We start from the raw sequence: 23769 nt of genomic DNA, 5'->3' as shown, positions 1-23769 counted from the left end.
ATGTACCAATACAATTGATTATGATGAGTATATGAACCTTATTGATAGATGTAGGCAATGTTATAATCATAGTAACATGGATTATGTGGGTATGGGGTATAAGTATAACCTAGACATGAGATACTGGAGTGCGGCTAGAGATGGGCTAGAGATAGTACAGTTAGAGACAGCTCGAGTACGACTGCGAGCCAGACAGAACGACAGAGACCGACCCTAACACTTGAGGTTACCAGATTAAACTTCCACCCGACCATCAACACTTTGTTCACTAATGTTTTGTTACAATACCATTACTGTTGGACCTTTGGCAAATTCCAGGTTTACAGTTGTATTATACAGAGGGATTTAGACTCGAGACATTGGTTTATGCAGACAACATCAGACACTGCTCACTCTCAATTGAGAGGCTTTTATCATCGGAGTTGTACTATTCCGTCTTTGTGTATTGTAGCGTTATCTTCTCTTGGGAGCAGGTATTGATTGTAACGTCATTGGTTCGTGTGAGAAAATTACGTCGTTTTCTCAAAAATTGATGACGTTACTCTCACAATCAATTGACGTAACAAGCAATGCCTGCTCTCAAGAGAAGATAACTTTGCAATACGAAAGGACGGAATAAATGAGCTCTCCTATATTTATCATTCTCTTCCCTTCGTCTGTCAACCTATCGCAACGCTTGTACTTTAATAACACAATAAGTATAGGCTACTGTATAACATGTAATCTTCTTTGTGTATAAATATTCGTGGTTTTCGTGGTTGTTATTGAACCGCAAGAAAAAATACAAAGAATTTGAATGATTTACGTGTCTACAGTTTGTTAATTTAGGATAACCACGAAAGTGTGTAACCACGAAACGATTTAAATGGCTTCAAGCCACGAATGAAAGTACCCACAGACATTTCTTGTTATGCAGTATAGGTTAAAAACCATGACTCGATACAGCTCGTCAATCTGTATAATTTATCAATGTGCCCTTATATCGACAATCTTGTATGCAGCAAGTTACAGTGAAATATCATGGCTCAATGGACTATGATTCGAATTACCATTGTCTGAAATAGATCAAGGTAATTTAATCTCACAAGCGTCAAAGTTTCCACCCAAGCAAACTACAGACAAAGTAAAATGCCTGCGCGTGTGCCACATAGCTTAGCAAACCTCATTGTAATATATCTGGTCCAATAAACATAGGTCAAAGTCATTAATTTGCAAAACTTGAAAATCGCCACCAAAAGTGCAATCCCTCTATGTGTTTTGCCTTGATATTTCAACGTATTGTTAATTTGATTTTAAATAATACTCATTTTTAGAGTTAACGGAAGCAAGTCACTGTTTCTGTTCTGTTTCGTAAATCCCTCCTTCATAAATTACTAAACATTTTATATTTTCATTTTTTTTACCTGATTGGATTATTAGAATTGGCATTTGCTTAATACCAGTGCACTAGTAAACGATTTCCTTGATATGATTTTTTTCTTAATATTATTCAGTGACGTTAAGACATTTTAAAGCCCCTTTTAACCTAATAACCTGTATATAAAGACGTTGTCCGTCGTAAAAGCCAATGCTGAATATACGCAGAGAAAATCAATAAACTAATGACAAAAGTAACAATATTTGTCGTACATAAGCAGATAGTGGCACACTATGAGGATTTTTTCCTTCCAAATCATTAATCAGATTGGAAATTTGTTATATCAAAGTTTTACTTTATAAACAAACAATGTACGTATATAACGGTGTCACGAAATTATATATGAAAATTACAATTTCGTCACATCTTTGAACGGGTAAACAATACAAATCGCTCACTCAGTCATAGCTTAATAACTGGATCAGTCGTTCTAGAAACCTGCGACATGTTTAAGGTTCCACAAGGCCCCTGAAAGAGGCTATAATCACCCTAAATTTAACCCCCGATAACACATATTCAAATAACCCAATTTATACTAAGAATGTATATAAGTCATATTGAACTTGCATAATAGTTATTAAATAGCGAAGTCAACGAAGTCAATAAAAAGACAATAAGGCTGATGGTTTCATAAAAATTGCTCACCTGACTTATAACATGTAAATCTCTTTAGCGACGCAACTAAACGCTATGAAATGACATATTATCTAAAGTCCATTTCTATGCCTAGGTCATGCGGAGCTACATTTCTATTTTAGTCGCTTTGGTAAGAAATATCAGTCTCAAATCAAGATAGATCATGCCATGCGAAACTACTAAAATCACAGTAAAATCCCTGGTCATATATTTCAGCAGATTATGATTAAGAAAATAAAGGCTAGGTTACCTATCGACAAATTAACTTTAGAGAATGTTGTGAATGCGCTATACATGTTAAAAACATTCAAACGGAAAAGTGCAATAATGTTTAAAACATGCAAAGCCTTTTAAAAAACAAAATTAAATGTCAACTAAGGACACTTAATATAAAGTTTATGCATTCATTACGGTCACAAGACCTTTGGTTTTACAAAGAACTACCGCTTAAATATGTAACTAGGGTATATTACTATGATTTTTGTGCATTGCCAAAGTCATTATCATCTTGTTTTGAGACCGACATGCCTCTCCACTGCTAATAAAAGAGAAATTAAGCTCCGCATGACCTTGGTATATAAATGAACTATATGTTAAAAGTAAGGTGACCTATGTTTATCAAAACAGCAGCCTCGTTGCCTTATTATTGACAACGTGAACCTCGCTATGGAGTATTTTAGTAACTACTAGTAATGTACTAGTTCAGTTTATTCAAACTACATACTAAGAATGTATATAAGTCATTTTAATATATTGAACTTGCATTATAGTTATTGAATAATACATATATGAATTCTGAGTAATAATTGAGTTCTGTGAATATGACTTATCAGGGGGTTGAAAGGAGTGACTTTAGCCTCTTTCGGGGGCCTTATGGAATCTTAATCGTAAATTGTTTGTGTATAAAGTAAAACTTTGAGAATCTATGAGAAATTGTTTTGTGATATTAACTAGAACGCTGACAGGTCAGCAAGAGCTCTGACATGTGCTTGACCGTAACCTCCAAGAGGCTGTTACAGTAATATGATATTTGACTCGTTTCAATCCGTACTATACATCTAAATACCAGTGTATCAACATGTCAACTTTTAAAATGAGCGTAGATCTAGACCAAACAACCGAACTAAACTATGAAAGTAACATCAAAGAAATGAAGGCTCTATACATGTATGGTTAATCAATACAATGGGAAGAATAACAGTGATTAAAAGCATAGTTATGCCAAAAATAATTCATTTATTTACAAGTATACCAAAACCTAATATGCTAGTGATAAAACAGATTGAACAAATGTTCTTCAGTTTTATATGGAATAATAAAAATGATCAGGTATTTAGGAATCAAATATCAAAGTCCTATGAAGAGGGCGGATTAAAAATGTTCAATATAGAATATTTCATCAAGTCGATGAAACCGACTTGGATACAAAGACTTTTCAAGTCAAATGACTCATAGACCTTAATTTTTGAAGAGGTAATAGGTGTTAGCAAGAATGTGATTGTTAATAGAGGAAAGGAATTTCTAAAGAAGAAAGTGCAGAGTATTAAAATCCTATTCTGGAAAGAACATTTATGGTTCAATAATAAAATTAAAATAGATAATAGAACTGTCTATTCTAAATAGTTGGAAAAAATGGGCATAGGTTTTGTCTACGATATATTGAATGACCGAGGTGAACTTATTACATCTTACGAGGGGTTTTGTGAAAAATTTCACTTTCATCCGCAACTAACTATGATCTATGGGTTAAGAAATGCAATTATTTCAGCATGGGATATAATACATGTCAGAGCGTCCTATATAGTTCTGTCTCACTGCCCAAAGTTTATTTATCATAACAAACAAAATAAGGGGTAAATCAATAAATAATTTATTGGTCAAAGAATTGAAAGTTAATACAAAATATCAATTGAAATGGGCTGAAGACCTTGACTTAATAATGAATGACTTTCAGTGGAGGAAAGTAAATATGTCTATTTTTAAAAATACTAAAGACTTTAAACTTAGATGGCTCCAGTACAGAATAACACATAGAATCATCAGTACAAATAAATATATCCACATGATAAAAATAAAAGACTCTCCACTTTGCTCCTTCTGTAATAATAACATAGAAACTATAATACATTTATGTTATGAATGTAGAGTAGTCGCTAGTTTCTGGAACGATTTAAAGAAATGTCTGTACACAAAAACCAACAAAATCATAGAACTGAACAATAATGATGTCATATTTGGAAAAGCAACACATAAACAGGATATTAATGCTCTAAACAGTATTTTGCTGATTGCTAAGCACCACATTTATAAACAAAAATTAGAAACTAGTAGACCCAATATTGCTTACTTTAAAAAATACCTGGAAGACTACATTAGGATAGACCAGGTAATTTACAAAAAGAATATGGATTACAACAAGTTTTCAAATAATCTAACTTAATTGCCTTATAGACATGCTAAAGGTATTAAGCATTTTGTACATGAGTGAATGGATGCATGAAAGTTATATGTTATGTGTATAAAATTAAAAAAATTCTTTTTTGCAATAGGTATGTATTGGTACTCCAGTTGTAATAAACACAGCAGCATATATAATCGAACAAAAGTATATCTCTGCTCTTCAATGCAGAATCTGAGTTTAACAAATATATGATCAAAATTGAAACATTCTCTCGCATTGATGTACTCCACTGCATGTCCAATTTCGAACAGATGATAAGATGTTTGGATTCCGACATAAGGACCGTACGGTCAATTTTTACTAACAGTGACCTTGACCTTGACATTAGATTTTTTTGAACCCTTATTAATTGAACTGTGAAGTACATAACCTTACATCTGTACAAGTTATAAAAAGTATGGCTCCCTGAACGAATGCCAAGTATGCGAACTGCGAGTAGGGAAATGCTGGCTGCAAGTAGAGAAATCCAAGATGCTATTAGAGCAAGAATAGGAAAAGGCGTATATATAGGATGCTTAATCAAACAAGCAGACTTTCACTGTTTTATCAAAGCAGAATGGCATTTCAGTGAAAAGATGGATCAGATAACACAATAATGTGTCGATGGCTTCAGTTAAAAAAGTAATCTTTCCCAAAAAGAATTTTACGTTCTGAAGAAGTATACATTCCACTTATCGAATGTTTTTAATTCTCGAAATGATACTAAAATGGATATTACACTTTTTAACAATGTAGACCACACAGGATAAGGAAATGGCTATTAACAGCAAGTCCGATGTTTCGAAAACTGATCACGAACTTTGTTGTAAAAGAACTGATTGTTTTGTTAAATATGCAGCCTTCCGTAAAAACAAATAGTAATGATAGCATAAACGGCAGTTTCAAATAACTTAAAACAAGACATTCCGTCAGAAAGCTTGCCTATTCGATCATATCACCACAAACACTAACAACCTAAACCAACCATCATTACAAAACTACATGTTTAAAGTTTCAAGGACAACCTAATCAGAAAACTCTCGTGTGATGGAAACATCTGTACAAAAATCACAACTACAAGAACTATTGCCAAGGAAAACCAAACCTCGATTATCCATGGGTTACTTTTTGCACCCCTGAACTATGTCATGCCACAATTGGCGGCATACAACTCGCTATATGTTTGGTCTCGGGTAAAACATACTGACAAATCGATAGGCAGATAAGTTTGAAGATGATAGAGGAGCGACCCGACTTCAAAACCGGTCAATTTTACCGTTATAATCGTGCGATTCTTACACCAAAGGATCAGACTAGTCTTACTTGTATTTTCAACCAGGTGGCGCGTACATACCCTTCAATGATATATTCCAGGGGCGCAGAGAGAGTAAGTGAGCGTAAAAGTAGTGAACCCAATGACAGTTTAACAATTTGAGTACGAAACAGATGAGCATTGGGAAAATAGACCACACTATTATTGGTTTAAAGCAAAACTTTAGCTTTGAACTATGCAAATTTCAAATCATGTATCTTTAATATGGAGCTAACTATCAAAGGATGGTAACTTCTGACCATATATTCTATCTATCTGTGTCAGAATCAATCTCTGTATCTGTGTAACCCATGGAGTATTGAGGATGAGGATTATCATCATAAAGTCGTGCAAATGCCACTGCAAGGAACACCAATAAGTTTCCATGGACTCATTACCAGAACATCTGATTTACAGCCGTCTTCATAAACCTAACACTACAGATAATCGAACAGGATATAATCATCCTTACCAGCATTTCCTCAACTTCCCTGCATGTTAGAGAGTCATCGCCAAAACGTTACCATTTCATAGTTTATCAACCAACAGAGGAACTCTTATAAATGTTCCTTGTCGATATGTCAGCTCATAGCCAAACTATTGATCTAGGAATATGGGTTTTGAAAACAAGTAAGTAGAGGAACTCCCTAAGTATTTCTCTGTAAGGTTGTAGATGCGGCACCCCTAGTGGTAATAGCAATGATTGCTTACAGATGATTGTAATTCTGCATCTTGTGACATCCTTGACTTGTAGCCCGTCACTATTGTCATTCTTATTGCGAAGCCTCATTTGACGTCATCAGGTGATGTCCATCCCTCTTCAGATGTTTTGATCCCTAATCACTACATCCTCCGGCTGGTGGGTCAGTAGTGGTGGCCAAACCACAACTCGTCTATGTTGGCTTCCACACCAGCTCTTCTCGTTTGTGCTATAGTCAGCACGATGCTCTCTCTGTAGCCTGTCTCAATCGTATGATGACGGTAGCTCTTGCCCTTCACTGACACTGACTGTGCGGGGAAACCTCTACAGCAAACCTCCACTGGAAAGGGCCATACTGTCCATCCTCTGCTCCTGCACTTTTCCATTAAATCATCATACTACGCTTTCTTCCTCTCGTGGGCTTCCTCGACGCCTTCCTACCATGGTACGGTGAGCTTTATGGCGATGATGTGTTTGGATTGCTCTGACCATATTGCCATGTCAGGCCTCAGCGTTGGATCCACAATTCCTGGAACCACAAGCTTCCTGTCGAGGTCAACCTTCATCTCCTATGTTTGCGCTCGATCCAAGATGGATGAGGTGCTTCGGGGCTTTACTGTGGTTTTCTCCCTTGGTTCCACAAACCTGATACCAACCTGGTTTGTCCTTACACCAGTTATTTTCTTCCCTCTCTCCACTTCAAGGAAATCTGCTAGGACCCGCAAGACGTTTACGTGCCTCCATCGGTATCTATTCTGTCTTAGTCTTAGTGCCGCCCCTGTCATCTTCCTCTCTGGGGGATTCCATCTGGTCCACGCTCCCTGTTTGCTGAGTTCCACAAATTTCCTTCTCCCTGTTTGCTGAGTTCCACAAATTTCCTTCTCTTCTTTTCCTCCTGAATCCTTCTGATTACTTTCTGCACCATTTTACGTCTTGGGTGTTTGCTTTCTCCCACTACTGGAAATCAGAGCAGCCAACCCTTGTCACCGACGCAGGTGTTCCCGATGATATCCTTCAACTCAAGCATACGCTCTGCTGCACTAACCGCAGTGCTTGCTGACCACTTTCTCACTGTTCTTGTCTGTATCCCTGCCTCGATGATTTTCGCGTCAGAGTCATCACCAGCCTGCATTTTGCTACTTTAAACTCTACAGCGACCGATTTGAATGGTAGCTGTAGTTCAGCCGAACAGCTGTTCAGCCCAGCTGATGTGAAACTTGGTGGGAACCCAGGCACGTCCGCAGGTACCAATTCACCATCTTTTTAACCCTTCTACTGTTGAGATTGGTATTTCATACAGTAGAAGCAGTCATGTGAGCCATGGTAGCATGTCATGTTGGTATATCCATGTTTTGTACTTCTCCGGAAGTCCTGACTTTTATGTCTTCTTCATCCACTGGCGCACTTGACTTTTGGTGAGTCACTGAGTGTGTCATCAAACCATTTCCCTAGACACTTGATAGGGCTGTCAATGATTGAAGGTATCTTCTCCTCTTGGATCTTCAGTACAAACTGTCGGCTGAGTCTGTCATTCCTCATAATTATGCAACGTGATTTCCGAGGTTTGACCTGCATCCGTGCCCATGTAACCACCTCATCCAGCGCGGACAAGACCCATCTGGCCTGTACATATGTGGTGGTAGTTATCGTTAGGTAATCCATGAAGCCTCTATTTGGCTGGCTGATAGATGCCAAACTCTATTTTAGGTCCTCTGGTTTCTCTCTCTGCTGTCTTGATGATGATATTCATTCCCATAAAGAAGAGTATTGGTGAAATGGTACATCCTGTAACTATTCCCTTTCCAGGTCTTGCCATGCCGTAGTGCTCTCCCTAACTGTAAACCCCAACTATATCACTCCGAAGTAGCTCATTCCCATTTTCCGGATGTGCTCTGGAATATGATAATGGTCCAGGGCTGCCTCAATCAGTTTGTGTGGCACAGATCCGTAGGCATTTTAAAGATCTAACCATACCACTGTCAGGTTACCTTTTTCCTGCTTGGCCTCTCTGATCAGTTAGCTGATGACACTTGTGATTCCTCCCTTCTGACTCGAGGTGTCGACGTAACTGTTATCCAAAATGTAGGCTGTCATGCTCTTGGCAAGTATCGAGAAGAAAATCTTCCCCTCGACAATCAGTAGCGATATGGTCCTATATTGGTCGACCGTCTTGGAGTCTTTCTCTTTAAATAGTAGAGAGCATGGACACGTGATTTGGGTCTATCCTAACCGATAAGACCTGTCGAACATCAACTGCAACAGTTTTGTAGGTGGACATTTGCGTGATAATGTCTCCATACAAACAAAACCCAAGCTCCAGATAAATCAGCAAATATGATGCCAATCACATTTAAATTATTGGAAAATGTTATTCTTTTCTATTTTTGTTTTTGAAATTGTTTTGATCTTTTGCCAAATTTTGATTTTTTTTCCAAATATATTTTAACCTTTTAACAAAGTTTGAGGAAGCAGAGGTAACATTCATAATGAACATTAAGCAGAGATGAAATAAGACTTTTGGGTAAAAATGCTGAAAGTTAAATTTTCTAAATCCTTTCTATGAGATAAATAGTAGTTTGCATTACATACACTAAATTGAATTGAATTCAGAAAAAGACCAGTATTTTTCTATCTCTGAATTAGTTTGGTTTATTCTTGTGAAACATTTTTGTAAAAAATATGTGAACAGTTATGAGCTAAATATTAATGGATTTACGATTGTTTGTTTAAGATAAAGCACTAATGATGCTACCATCCAAATACGTTGATAATTGGTTACCGGTCTCATTGTTCCAGGGATGGCCAAATCCATACTTTTTGATCCCGAACCTCAGCTCCTCTATTTGAACCATTTTGATCCCCACTGTTTAACAATGATTCCAGCAAAACTGGCTGACAGACAGATGGGACCCATGAAATGGCATAAGCTAGCCTGGGTCATTCAAACCAAGCAAGCTAAAGCTAAATCTGTCAGGATCAGCTCAAGTGTGGAAGAGAATTTACATACAAGAGACCCAGAGGGCCTGTATCGCTCACCTGTATATTTAATCAGTCAGCAAAATATTTTACACTGTACTACAAATATTTCCAAATATTTGCTCTGTCTTTCAGCATCACCTTTACCTAATCGGGTCTCATTCTCTAGTCTCCATTAGGATGCATGGTCTCTACAACATTGAATCATGTTGGGCCAACGATACTCTATATCAAATTAGATTAAGATCACTCAATAGGACAAAGTAGGTAAAGGTAATTTTTATTCGCAATCTTTGTTGGACTCTATCTAAGGAAGCTACTAGCTAAATATCCCAACTCCATTTACCAGCAAAATATTATAATGCTATGCCTTTAGATTATTCAGAAGTAATTTGAAGTGTTTGACATGTTTTGCCCCTGTGACCTTGAAAATAGGTCGAGGTCATTTTCATTCGCAAACATTGTCGGATTCAATCCTAAGAAGCATCCAGCCAAATAATATGATGTTATGCATTTCGATAATTCAGAAGAAGTTGTTTACTAAGTTTGACATATTTGACCCCTGTGACCTTGAAAATGTGTCAAGACCATTTTCGTTTTCAAATTATGTTAGGCTTTTACTAACGAAGCTACCAGCCTCATATTAAGATTCTATACCTTTCAGTTCTTCAGAAGAAGTCGTTTTAAGTGTTTGACACTTTTGACCCCTGTGACCTTGAAAGTATATCAGTCATTTTCATTCTCAAACTTTGTTGTGCTTTAACCATAAAAGCTATCACCCAAATATCATGACTATAGGCCAGACCATTCTTCAGAAGTCGTTCAAAGGAAAAGTAGACGGATGCCGCACCATTGCATAAGTTCACTAACTTAATAATAGCTATTCTTCTATAAAATGTGGATTTATCAATTGGAAATGTTCGATGTTGACACTAAATTGTCAATCTGAAGATAAGATGTCTGGCTTTCTTCTTTAGAAATAAATCCTAACATGTCTAAATTGCATTGTTAAACAATTTATCTGGTCTTGAAATTCATGCTGTAATACTTTAGTTATGCATGTCCAAAATTCAAGAGTCATGTAAAAAGTATATTATAAGCATAAAAAACTTCAACATGAAAACAAAGTTGCTTTTATTTATTACCAGATCAGCATTTTTACAACATATCATCATGTGCAGGTGTTTTATCAACAAACAATATGAATTTTAAAATATAGACAAAGCAATTAACACCTGTTTCACCGATCTCCATTTTACCTAGTTTCCCGATCATTTTTTTTTTTTCAAGAAAAAAATAATGATATCCGGACTTGTTCAAATTATTCAATGGCTGAAAAACTTAACAAGAAGTTAAACAATCTTCAGAAATATTGAAATTCCAAACTAAAACCACAAATAAAAGGGTTCATCAGGAGTGCCTGAAGAATGAAAATGCATTTGAAAAATTCTGAATGTTTCTCAAAAGTTGCATTTTGAAATTTGTTTTAACAACTCGTAAAACTAACAAGGCTTTGAAAATTGAGGTTTGTTTATTAGCAACTGTGCATTTCAAAAACAGTCTAAGAATCTAAAATATTACTGAACTATTAAACTTACTCATCCCTGCAAACACATTTGAACTCTTCCAATTCAAAGGTTGGAATAGTTCATTATGAAACTTCAGGGATGAATGAGTTAACAGCTTAAAACATGACAGAAAGCTCAACCTTTAATGTATTTACGTATAGTCGACATACACCTGTGTTGTTTTGTTGAATCTGATGTGAATTTAAGTGACTGTTGGACACTTCCTTAAATTGTAATAATCATATGATATAAATATTGTGAACAGTTGAAACCGATGCTATAAATTCGAAACATTTAAATGATTTGCCAAAACATATTGACAACTACATAGTATTGTCAAACTTAGACAAACTAAATAACTTAAGTGGGATGAGATTAAAGGAACACTGACTCTACAGAAATTCTTGTCTGTCTACAAACAGCACGACCTCAATATAATATCCTGTCTTTCATATGCCCTCTCACTTATCACCCGTGTATTCCAATTTTTCCTTCATTCTTCCCGATTCATTTATATACCAGGTATCACATTGTTCGTTCTTAATGCCGAAAGATTACTGACCAGGATTTTGAGAAAAAAACGTTGACTATTGTGTTTATAATAAAAAAGGTTTTACATTTTATAATATTAACATGGCAATATGCATTCACTTCAAGAGTTCTGATGAGACCGATTATCACAAATGTGCTTTAATTTAATGTTCACATGAAAAGCTAGCTTCTTGCCGGCAGCACACAACATGAATCTCTAACAAAATCGTTTGTTGACATATATATAGCTATTGTCTACAATGCTCTTCTTAATTTCTAACACTGAAAGATATTGATAGGCAATCCACTAAATAATAACCGTTAGAATTTCCAATAAATACAACTGTTATGTGTATGCACGGAATTTGACGACCTATGGTATATAAATTGTCACATTTTGGACCAAGTCAGCTATATGATTCCCTCTCGAGCTTGTCACCAAAGGAACAGATTCCATCAAAGACGCATCCAGCAGTTGGATCAAAAACATTCTCTGACAGTGTTGATACCCGTTTCCAGAAACATTAACAACTATACATACATTTTTGCTACAGTAACAAACCCTCTGCCATCAAGTCTCTTTTTCACACCATATTAGATCTAGACAAGTCAGTTCAATCTTTCCAAAAATTCTGTTGACACATTCTGCATTCTAGCTAAAAAAAAAAAAAGGGCTCCATTTATAGAACAGCAGCCACCTAGAAATCATGTAACAGGGACATTTCTTACCTTACATTCACTATTCACTCACTTTCCATAGTCATACTTCTGTACATACACTATACACATGCTGGTATCATGATATGCACATCAACAATCTGCCCAACTTATTTTGATTCTCAGTTTTTTGAGATTTTAAATAAAAAAATCCATCCAATTTAACAGTTCTAAAGAACATACAATCACATCCGTGGATTTTTTTTTATAAAAATCATTATTGAGGAAAACCCTTTTGTATGCTTACCATATTGACCTAGTCATTTTTCAGGGTTCTTAGCAATTTGGAAAATCACACTGACTGCAGGGATGAGATGCTTAACCCTTTTACCTCTGTAGACCATAATGGACTTAACCAGACCAATGCATGGTATAGAGTTCTTTAAGTTACATAGGGGTGAAAGGGGGCATTTCTTAGCTCAAATATGGCAAATGAAAAATATTTGTACACACCTCCAACAAATATATGTCAGGAAAATGACATTTAGAATAATTTCTTTGAGTAGTGATCACGGTGACTTGGCAATTCAGGTAATTGAGGTATTAGTTGTGAAAGTTTGTCAGAAATGAACTTTACTATCTCTAAAACTGAGAAATCAATATACATGGAACGGACAGTAGGATCATCATAAAAAGCATTAATGTTTCTTTCGTTATTCATCAACCGAAAACAATCTGTGACCAAACTTCTTAACGTGTAACCAATGAAAAATCATGTTGCAAATCGCTTGGTCCACTGCATAGCTATTTTGTCATGCTCCTCGCGATTGGTCAGATATTGCTGTGCGATGTTCCCAACTAAAGGATCATGCGGATTACAGTCTGAAAGGAGGGAAGTCACTGAAAGGAGTATTTTTGAGATGGTCAGCGCTGGACTCCACTGGTCCTTTAGGATGTCCAGACAGATATGACCCTGGTTGTTGATGTTACAATGGTAGATCCGGGTACGAAACGTCACCTGTTAAAAAAAACGTACTGATCATGTTCAGGATATGTCAGAACAAACTTCTAAAATTCACAAGCCCAAAATAAAACTGCTATTTTAAACTGGGTGGTTGGATGGTGCAGTGGATAGTGCATTTGCCTTTCACCGAGGCGGCCGGGGTTCGATTCCCATGATTGGACATGAAAAGGTTTGGAGTCACCTCCGCGACAACAGGGGTTTTCTCCAGGTACTCTGGTTTCCTCCCACAATAAGACCCCCACGCGTTAACAACCGGGCCAACAAGCACGTTAACAACCGCGCCAACAAGCGCGTTAACAACCGGGCCAACAAGCACGTTAACAACCGGGCCAACAAGCGCGTTAACAACCGGGCCAACAACCGCGTTAACAACCGGGCCAACAAGCTCGTTAACAACCGGGCCAACAAGCACGTTAACAACCGGGCCAACAAGCACGTTAACAACCCGGCCAACAAGCGCGTTAACAACCGGGCCAACAAGCGCGTTAACCGGGCCAACAAGCGCATTAACAACCGGGCCAACAAGCACGTTAACAACCGGGCCAACAAGCGCGTTAACAACCGGGCCAACAAGCGCGTTAACAACTGGGCCAACAAGCGCGTTAACAACTGGGCCAACAAGCAATACATTTCATATATTTATATATTTATCATATTTATTTTATACTGAATACAGTTACTTTTATTTGACTCAAATTATTTTATTCCCGGGGAGCTAAATATGTAAAGAATTGATGTATGTTTTAATGATTTGTATTTTCTCATTTCTCTTTTCATTTAATGTAGTTGTTATTTCTTTAATAAGTACTTGAAACAAATTTTTACATACACGTAAAATAAATATACCTACAGTAGAAAAATAATCAAATGGCCTTATAGCAATTCTGAGCTCAGTCAGGACCCCCAAAAAATAGCTTCGTTTATTAGTGTGCAACCAGTTATGTATCTTAACCCTTTCACCCCTAAGTAGCTTTAGTCGACTCTCCCATGTATTGATATGGATGAGTCTAGTATGGTCAACAGTGGTGAAAGGGTTAACGATTGCAATTATCGATACTATATATATATATATATCCTTAAACCAATAACAGAGCAGACACAGCTAGAACAATTTAAACACTGCGGAATATATCCTACCTTTGGGGGTTTAAATGGATAATCCTGTGAGAAGTTCAGGTCCAAGAAAAACACACCACCCTCATACACAGAACTCTTTGGTCCAAGTATGGTGGATACCCACTCGTAGAGATTATCTCCCTTTGGTCCAGCACTGCAAAGAATGAAACAAATTCAGTTTGCATGAGTCTTCCTCTTCTGAACCGAAACACTGATTCAGCAACACATCAAAGAGCTTAAACATGTGCAGGATTAATTCTGGCCATTTTTATTTGTTTATGGGTAGTTTTCCTATTTCTAAACATTTTCTTCATGTTGGTAAGTATACATGGATTGTGAAAAGATTCATGTAGAACAATGGATAGTTTTCCTGTCTGGATTATATTTCAAATTTACCAATTTGATTTCGTCAGATTTTCTCTCCGATAATACAAAATTCCACCATGGAAAAATATGAGAAATGTCCTTGTAATTTTCTTCTGGAAAATTCTTTGACATTCATTGTGCACATCCGTTAACGTTGTAAATCCTCAAAGTGAAAGTTATTTGTAAGAAGCTGAATTTGAAGCACACATTGTAAAGTTACATGCATGATCAGTATTGTCCAATGATTTTTACCAAGTTAGTAATTGTATAATATTTGTAAGAAGTTATTTGCATACATGAACAAAAAAAATGTACCTGAACAATTCTGTGTATGAGTAAACAGGAAAGTATCCATGGTGACAATCTTGGAATTAAATCGCTAGATTATCTGATACACAATTAACTCATTCACCTCTGAAATTTCATAATGAACTATTCCAACATTTGAATTGGAAGAGTTCAAATGTGTCTTCATGGGGTGAATGAGTTAATGAATTCGTCACAACTTGTGGAGCCAAGTTTATCTGACATTAAATTCTTCACTTTTGATTTTTACAACAAAGGAAATTGAGATTCAACATCAGCTAGTGGTCTGCGTACCCAAGTTGATGGATTTCTAAATATAAATTCCCTCATCCAGCCATACAAGGAATAGAAAGTCTAAAGAAGAGATGACCAGACAAAATCAAATGGGGATTCCTGGCAATTTAATCCAGTTAATAATATTTCAATTTAAAATCACAAATGTGGAAAATTTACTGTTAAGAATACAAAATGACAACTTTGATACCATACATAACAATAGTCCACTTCCTATACCTTCAGTAACACAGAGAATCTGGAGAAACCTGCATTTTATACACTTACCTGCAGTTAGGTGGGGGATCCAGTGTGATTTCTGCAAGTTCCTTTTGTAGTCTGTAAATATCACAAAGTAAAAATGTGTCACATTTATCACTTTATAGATATAACAGGAAGAGAGAAGTGACCACTACTGTTGCATCTTACTTGGGATCAAACCTGCACGCCCCAGCTTCCCTGCCATTAGCCCATTTTACCTCTGACCCTAGCTTACACCAAACTGCAGGCATTTTTACAGATAGATGTCTGGTGTAAGTCGGGTTTTAAAAATGTTTAAATATGGTGTCAGGGCCAGAAAAAACTCGGGTTACACCACTTACACCAGAAATCTCGCTGTAAAAATGTTTAAGTCTGGTATCAGGGCCAGAGGAAACTTGGATAACCCCACGCACACCAAACATCTATCTGTAACAAGAGGCCCAGAGGGCCTGTATCACTCACCTGAATGTGTTTAAAATAATTGGTATGAAGTAAAGATATAGCACTCAATGGTATGTGCTGTAAGTACATATGAAATTTCAGAAAGATCCATCCAGTACTTGAGATATAGCGAGAACAAACTTCAAACAGAGCCCCACCCCTATGCCCCTAGGGGGGTCATACCCATTATTTATACAAAATTAAGTCCCCTTGCCCAAGGATGCTCCAGACTAAATTAGGATAAAATCCCTTAATTCCTATGGTAGAAGAAGGATTTTAAAGGTTTTACCTCTAATTCCCATATTGGGCCCCGCCTCTCTGCTTCCAGGGGGGTTAGACACGCCGTTTATACAAAATTGGTTCCCCTTCACCCAAGGATAATTCAGACTTAATATGGAACAAATCCTTTCATTCCTACAGAAGGAAAAGGATTTTAAAGAATTTGCTTATTTCCCCTATCGGGCCCCGCCCCTCAGCCCCCAGGGGGGCCACACCAAACATTCATACAAAATTGGTCCCCCTTTACCCAAGAATGCTTAAGACCAAATATGGATTAAATCCTTTCATTCCTACAGAATGAGAAGGAGTTTAAAGAATATGCTATGTTTCTCCTATTGGGCCCCGCCTNATGAGAAGGAGTTTAAAGAATATGCTATGTTTCTCCTATTGGGCCCAGCCTCTCAGCCCCCAGGGGGGCCAGACCCACGGTTTATACAAAATTGGTTCCCCTTCACCCAAGGATGATTCAGACTTAATATGGAACAAATCCTTTCATTCCTACAGAAGAAGAAGGATTTTAAAGAATTTGCTATATTTCCCCTATCGGGCCCCGCCCCTCAGCCCCCAGGGGGGTCAGACCCACCATTTATACAAAATTTGTTCCACTTCCCACAAGGATGCTTCTGATCAAATATGGAACAAATCCTTTCATATCTATACAAAATTTGTTCCCCTTCCCACAACGATGCTTCTGACCAAATTTGGTCAAAATCTACTGAGCCGTTCAGGACAAGTAGCGCCATGGCATAAGTTCACTTGCCCTTCGGGTAGGTGAGCTAAAAATAACTGGGGGGTAGAGACCCAACGTCCCTGCAAGGAAGTCAGTTCCATGTTTTGGCCAAAGGGAGGCCGTCTTCAGAGCACAGTTACATGTACCCTATGTACACCTTCAAACATTTTTACAGATAGATTGCTGATGTACATGGTGTTACACGAGTTTCCTCTAGCGCTGACACCAGACTTAAATACTTTTACAGTCAGATAGATGTCTGGTGAATACCATTAAGGTATCCACCCCAGGATCCCTACCACCACTATGGAACTGACTTCCTTCAGGAACGTTGGGTCTCCACCCCCCAGTTGTTAAATAGTTATATGTGATTAAGTATAACTTAAATGTAATGTTTGATTTACATCCTACCTAGGATGTAAATCAAGCATTACATTTTGTACCAGATTCAGTGGTGTTGTTGCTCATCATTTCTACTTACATATGCTCTGCTTTCCCTGATGAGCACTGTTGAATACCATTAAGGTATCCACCCCAGGATCTCTACCGGCCCTATGGAACTGACTTCCTTGCAAGAACGTTGGGTCTCCACCCCCCAATTATTTTGACAGATAGATGTTTGGCGTACGTAGGGTTACACAAGTTTCCTCTAAAACCTGACTATAGCACAGATGGGCCATGACGCTTCTGTTGAATGTGTAGCTCAGGGCCCGTATTCACGAAACCGATCTCATGCTCAAGCATGGATTTTGTGCTCAAGCTCATTTCTTGTTTTAGTTAAAAATTAATAAACAACTCTTATTATGCCAATAATTTGGAAAACATTTGAAGAGACTCAACGCCAAATACTGTTATCAATTTTCACATTTGACCTTTTGATCGTTAGAGATTATTTAAGGGAGTTACAAGAAAGTGGGTTTGAGCACAAAATACATGCTTGAGCATGAGAACCGTTTCATGAATACGGGCCCAGGTGTTCAGAGCAATAGTACAACAACCTGAAGTTCAGGGTTAAAATCTCAATCTAGCTTAACTTCTTACACTCAAGACACTGTTATTGCTTAAGTTTTATCTCATCTTTATTATTTTCATAAAAGTCTGACAAGTTATGTTTTCCTTGTAAGACATGATTTATTTATCAAAGGCATTGTCATGTCTGAAAAACAGTCTCTAATGCAACATTACAGTTTTTGGCAGTTCAGGTACAGGGATTCTTAATGACACTTTCTCATTAGTGAATGTAATTATCCATATTAGCATATGAGGAAAAAAACGTGAAATACCTCGTTGTTTTTTTTCTTAGTACATTAGGTCGGCCCGGCAGTACAATGCATGAATATATATTTTATTTTTCCATTTTTCAAAATCAAAATTTTAAATTGTTTTTTTTTATGCAGGTGATTTCTTTGAATCTCTAATCAGCAATCGTTTTATCAAATCAGGGTGTCAAGATGTAACCATAACTCACATCCACATCGGATCTTGAGAATTCGGCAACAGAACATCGGTTATAAGATGAGTTTATTACATTAAATAATGGACCATTAGGTGAAATCAAGTGTACATTGTATATCAGGTGTGATCATTTAACTCATTCACCCCTGAAATTTCATAATGAACTATTCCAACCTTTGATTTGGAAGCGTTCAAATGTGTCTTCAGGGGTGAATGAGTTAACCCTCAAAACTTGTAAATGGTTTTGACTGAACAAAGTTAACTAAAGGGGAGCAACTCTTGGATTTATTCTGTCTATCCAACCCAAAGCAATGAATTTGGTAGCTCACATATATTGTCCTCCATGTATATTGTATATACACATGAATATAATTGAACACTCAAGCTTCACTAAAATGTTTATTGGATTAAATGTTTTTCTTATGTCTTACAATACAGTATAGCAATAGGAAAGCTTTTAAACATTATCATCTAATGCACCAAATCTTTTGCATGGTGTGGGTCTTTACATTAACAAGTCTTTTGAACTGAGGAAATTAAAGTGGGCTTGCAACATGCCTAATTTTCATAATAATGCTTATATATATAGTTCTTTGGTTGGTTTATTTGCAGTTCATTCCGTTCAAAGTATATTGCTTGTATTATTATTCTATTTCCTCCAATATCAAGAAACAGAATAGTTACATATAAGAATTAATCAACATATATACATACATGGACATTGGAAAAGTACACATTAGTAGAGTTCCCACATTGGGGTCCCGTGACCACTTTTCTGGGACCAAGGTTTGAAAGTTGATTTTAGTCAATTTGAGGGTGCTGATTCAAATGAACTGGGGTGAACCTCATGAAAATGTGGGCTAACTCAGCCAGATGCAAAAATTCAAAATGGCCACCACCCGTCGTCTGGTATATCAAAAAAATACATATCTTTGCTTGTACATTTCCGTTTTATATGATTTTTGGGTCTAAATATATGTTTGAAGGGTCAGGGATTTTATTTGTTAGTACAATAACTTGATTAAAGTAAGTGTTAGAATGGTCTGTTATTTTTTTGCTGGCTGTCTGCAAAGGAAAAGACCAGGAAGACATCCTTACTTGTGTGGATGCAAAGTTTTCATCTTCAACCAGTGTAAATTAGATGAAACAATCATTGTATGAAATGTCTGGTCAATGATTTTGTTTATTTCGGGTTTATCGTCCTTGCATCAGCCAGAACCATATGATTGGTTTCGTTTGTTTTTAATTAGTTGAACATCCCGCTAACAGCTAAGGTCATTTAAGGACGTGCCTCTATGTGCGTTGTTTAACAATGCATGTGTGTATGTGTGCTGGAGACAGGGTATGTTGGTGTACTTGCCTCCTTGTGATAGCGCGGATCTGATGCCAACTTTATAGTGCTATCTCACAACTACCATTTTTAAGGAAATTTGGTATACCCCGGCCTGGGGACATAATCAATTGCCTTCCTTACCTAGGCGAACGCTGTAGCGTTTAACGTTAAAGCCAAAAGTGAGGTATTGCCAAGCGAGGCGCAAGGAAAAGGAAATAAAAGGTAGTTATAGAAATAGAAAGAAATATAATGTAAATACCAAATATTGCAATGGGTGCAGCAGATTTATTTTGGTCACTTTTATTTCCCCAAATAGAGGGCACAAAAGCAAATCCCCAATGGTTAATATGAGAACGGGTGTCTAGGTAATCGCCGCCACAAACAGCAAGAGGTTAGAAAAGAAAGAAGACACAAAAGGAAGGAAACGAAAAAGATCTGACGTGTTGTAATGGGAGACGCCGACCAATTTTTGTCTCTTCCATTTCCCCTTCGTAGAAATAACGGACTAAACCCCCCTATTTTGCAGGGGCTCCCACATTAGTCGCTTCTTATGGTCATGCAGTGGGATTCAGCGGACCTATTCTTTTTCCAAACTACACTGGTTGTCTGGTCAATGAAACATGTAGACTTTTAGTCACCATCTTCCTCTTTATCCAGAGTCACTACATATAATTTCGTCATCATTGCTTTCATCTTCTTTATCATCGTGCAAGTATATATCTACTCATGAGTCATGTTTAGCTTACTAATTTTATCATTGTAGATGTGTCGAACAGTGAATGTGGACATTTGCTGAAGAGCCTCTTGTGTCACTGCTTTGCAACATTTTTCAAAAGATTGCGTGCCTCCTGAATTTCTGTTTCTCATGTCCATAGAAGCCAGATATTGTATTACATCCACTGTGGATATATATGTAATGGGATTAAGGTTTTAGCTACCTCAACAGAGCCAATACCTCTGCAGCTAATTATATTGTCCCTTCGTTTGATAGCAAGTGTGCCCTTAAGGACATGAACTCTGTTTCCTCTAAAACACATGCGATTTCAGAATTCCAAATTTTTTCGCAGTCAGTCTGCCACTTTCTTTAATATAAATGAGATTGACGTCTGCAGCCGCGTGCCGAGACCCGTGGTGTGATTGGCTGGAAGTGCAGCCATCTTTCCTCAAAACCAACACTGCATGTTTCAGCACGCGCTGACCTCAACCTCATTAATATTTTTAAAAAAAGTGGCAGGCTGCAACTGCAAAAAACTTATAAACTCTGAAATTGTGTGTGTTTTTGAGGAAACAGAGTTCATGTCAGCGGAAGGAGAATACATTTTACGTGCATATATATATATACAAGCAGAGGATGCTGTGTCATCTCACAACGGAAACTCATTCTAATTCTGACAAACTGTTAACCAAATCAATAGACATTTATATATGTCTCTAACCAAATGGACCAAAGGAGTGGCTAGAGAGGCGCATCGAAAAATCAAAAACCTGGAGAAGGCTAGATAGAGTTTGATTTCTTAAAAATTGGGACAGATACAGATAGCTGATCACAAAAAAAGTGATCCATATCTCTGTGTAGTAGATCAACCTAAGAAACTCCAGTGACAAAAGAAAAAGAAAACTGCCTCAGCAGCTTTATTATACAAAGCCCAATCATGCAATATATANCCCCCCCCCCCCCCCCCCCTTGATATTCTGACACCAGCTGGATGTCAATTCTATAATTTGTGAGTAACATAATCTATACAGTCACAACTGAGCATCAATGTGTAATTAAATATTGACATTTATCAATTCAAATGCGCAACCGGATGATAATTATTAACGAGTTAATGAAATACAATCAAGACAATCTACAAAAGCTAAAAAGTTTTCAACGATGGGCAATGTAGACTACAGCGAAAGATGACTTTACTGGGGTTTAATAATGTGTCAAACATAATGAGAGTTAATCACAGATATTAAATCATACATGTAATCTGACAGAGCAACTTCATCAACCAGAGTGTATCTCTTGAAACGTTCCTTGTAACATAGTTATGTTTCACTATCATAGATAGTGTGTTATTGGAGTACTTATTCAGTACAAAAAGTGTGCAGTGATCTATAGTATCTCAAGATAAATGTTCCCTTTAGATGGCCTCTTGTATTGATGGCAAATATTTCCGGCATTCTTTCTCGTAAATCCAGTAAAATTAACAAAACAGTTTTGTGACAACATTGAAATTAATGTTTACTTAACAACAATATGTGAATAGTTAATCAAATAACACCCTTTTGTTTCTGCACTATAACGTTAAAGCTTATATGCAAATGAGATACAACTAAATGAGGCTCCAAAAGGGTTGACAAATTATTTGTGTATTGTACGAGTTAGAATGAGTTACCTTTTGGCGCTTGTGCTGTGGTTTTTGGTCTGTTTTGAAGTTTTGGAATCCTTGACAGCTGGAGCAGAAGTACGTCTTTGACTGGACACTGCCGCTGGTGAAAGGACGGGTTGTGCGTTAGCACTGGCACTTGACGAAGCCATAGTACTATCAAGGTTTAGAGATCTGACGACGTTTTATCAATCGGCAAGTGCGCTTCTTCCTTGATTCGTTTTGAAGTTCACACTTTCCACCAACACGACGGACAGTCATCAAGAATCCATCGGCTTAAGCTTTCGGTTCCCTTGATGAGTCTTATTAGGATTACAGTAAGCGATTGTTACTGATTGCCCTCCTTACTGTACGGTCATCTGTTCCCATTCATGCGTGAAGACTTTTTTCGCGGAGTAGTTATAGTCTGTTTCAAAATCTGTAAATCAATCTCTATTGTATCCCCGGTGTGTCTAAAGATCAGTTAGCTTCCCGATGCTTCAGGAAATAATGTCAAACTTCTATTAACGTCACTTTATCATCTTTAGTGATACCGGGTTTTATAAACCTTTTGAATATAAAAATAATATGAACATCAACATTCGATTACGGTATAAACTAATGGTTAAACACGGGAAGACGAGTTTTAATTGTTTTCCGATAAACTAACAATGTCAAACCGACCGTGTTGCTTTGTTCGTAGCTAGCGTGATGCATTCTAAATGTTTCAAAAGAATTGGGACTTTCTTAAGGAATTTCCATAGCCGAATCGTTATCGTGAGCGACTGTCGAAGATCAAATTTTAGCCACATATCACGTTTTGCGTTAAATAATTAGTAAATATTTTCCTCGTGTTAGAAATGCCGTATACAAGGATATATTTCCATAAAACAGTGTTGCTGCGACACATATATTGGCCTACAACAATGTACGTTTTATGTTAGAAATATATCGTATGTCTATATAGTAGCAGCGGCAAACTAATTGAATGAAGCAAGGACCTGATAATTTGTTAAATGTTAACGGTTTTATTAAATCGAAGTGTTCAGGGTAATATATAAGATGTTTTATGGGTTTAGATCACCATCCATGTCACCCTCGTTTATACCACAAGGACCTGAGAATTCATTACAGCTATATTTTGACTTTAACTAATGCGTTCAGAGTAAATTTACATGTTTTAGGGGTTTGGTCGACTTTCGGTTAAAAATGCCACCCCAATGCTCGTATATGTCACAGGGGCCTGAAAATCTGTTATAGCTATATTTGGACCTAAACTATGGTGTTTAGAGTAATTTTACATATTTTAGGGGTTTAGATAGAATTTCAGTATAATAACACCCCCAATGATCACACAACTCGTATATATGATCATTGGGGGTGTCATTTTTACCGAAAGTCGATTGTATAGATAGGCATATATAGTTGTAACAAATTCCCATGTCCCTGTGGTTACCCCCCCCCCCCCACCCCCCACCCCACCCCCCAATGTATAACATTACCACGAACTCATTATATATAGTTTAGGTTAATATATGGTTCTAAACTGTAACAGATTCTTAGGTCCCTGTGGACATAATGTGGTAATCTTCAT

At 37.1% G+C, this 23769-nt stretch overlaps 1 protein-coding gene across 1 annotated transcript; it reads right to left on the bottom strand.

Moving 5' to 3' along the window:
* Positions 1 to 10597: 10597 nt before the first annotated feature.
* Positions 10598 to 22612, bottom strand: LOC110442387 (ubiquitin-conjugating enzyme E2 E1-like). Its single transcript, XM_021485971.1, has 4 exons — positions 22206 to 22612; positions 15611 to 15661; positions 14399 to 14531; positions 10598 to 13255 (listed from the first exon to the last, which is right to left on the bottom strand). Exons 1-4 carry the CDS (start codon positions 22346 to 22348, stop codon positions 13010 to 13012), a joined length of 573 nt encoding a protein of 190 aa, XP_021341646.1. The 5' UTR covers positions 22349 to 22612; the 3' UTR covers positions 10598 to 13009.
* Positions 22613 to 23769: the final 1157 nt, after the last annotated feature.

Source organism: Mizuhopecten yessoensis, unplaced genomic scaffold, assembly GCF_002113885.1.
Source record: "Mizuhopecten yessoensis strain PY_sf001 unplaced genomic scaffold, ASM211388v2 scaffold716257, whole genome shotgun sequence".
In the NCBI taxonomy this organism is placed as follows: domain Eukaryota; kingdom Metazoa; phylum Mollusca; class Bivalvia; order Pectinida; family Pectinidae; genus Mizuhopecten; species Mizuhopecten yessoensis.
The sequence above is the reverse complement of the archived record's forward strand: the minus strand, read 5'-3'. Positions and strand labels throughout refer to the sequence as shown.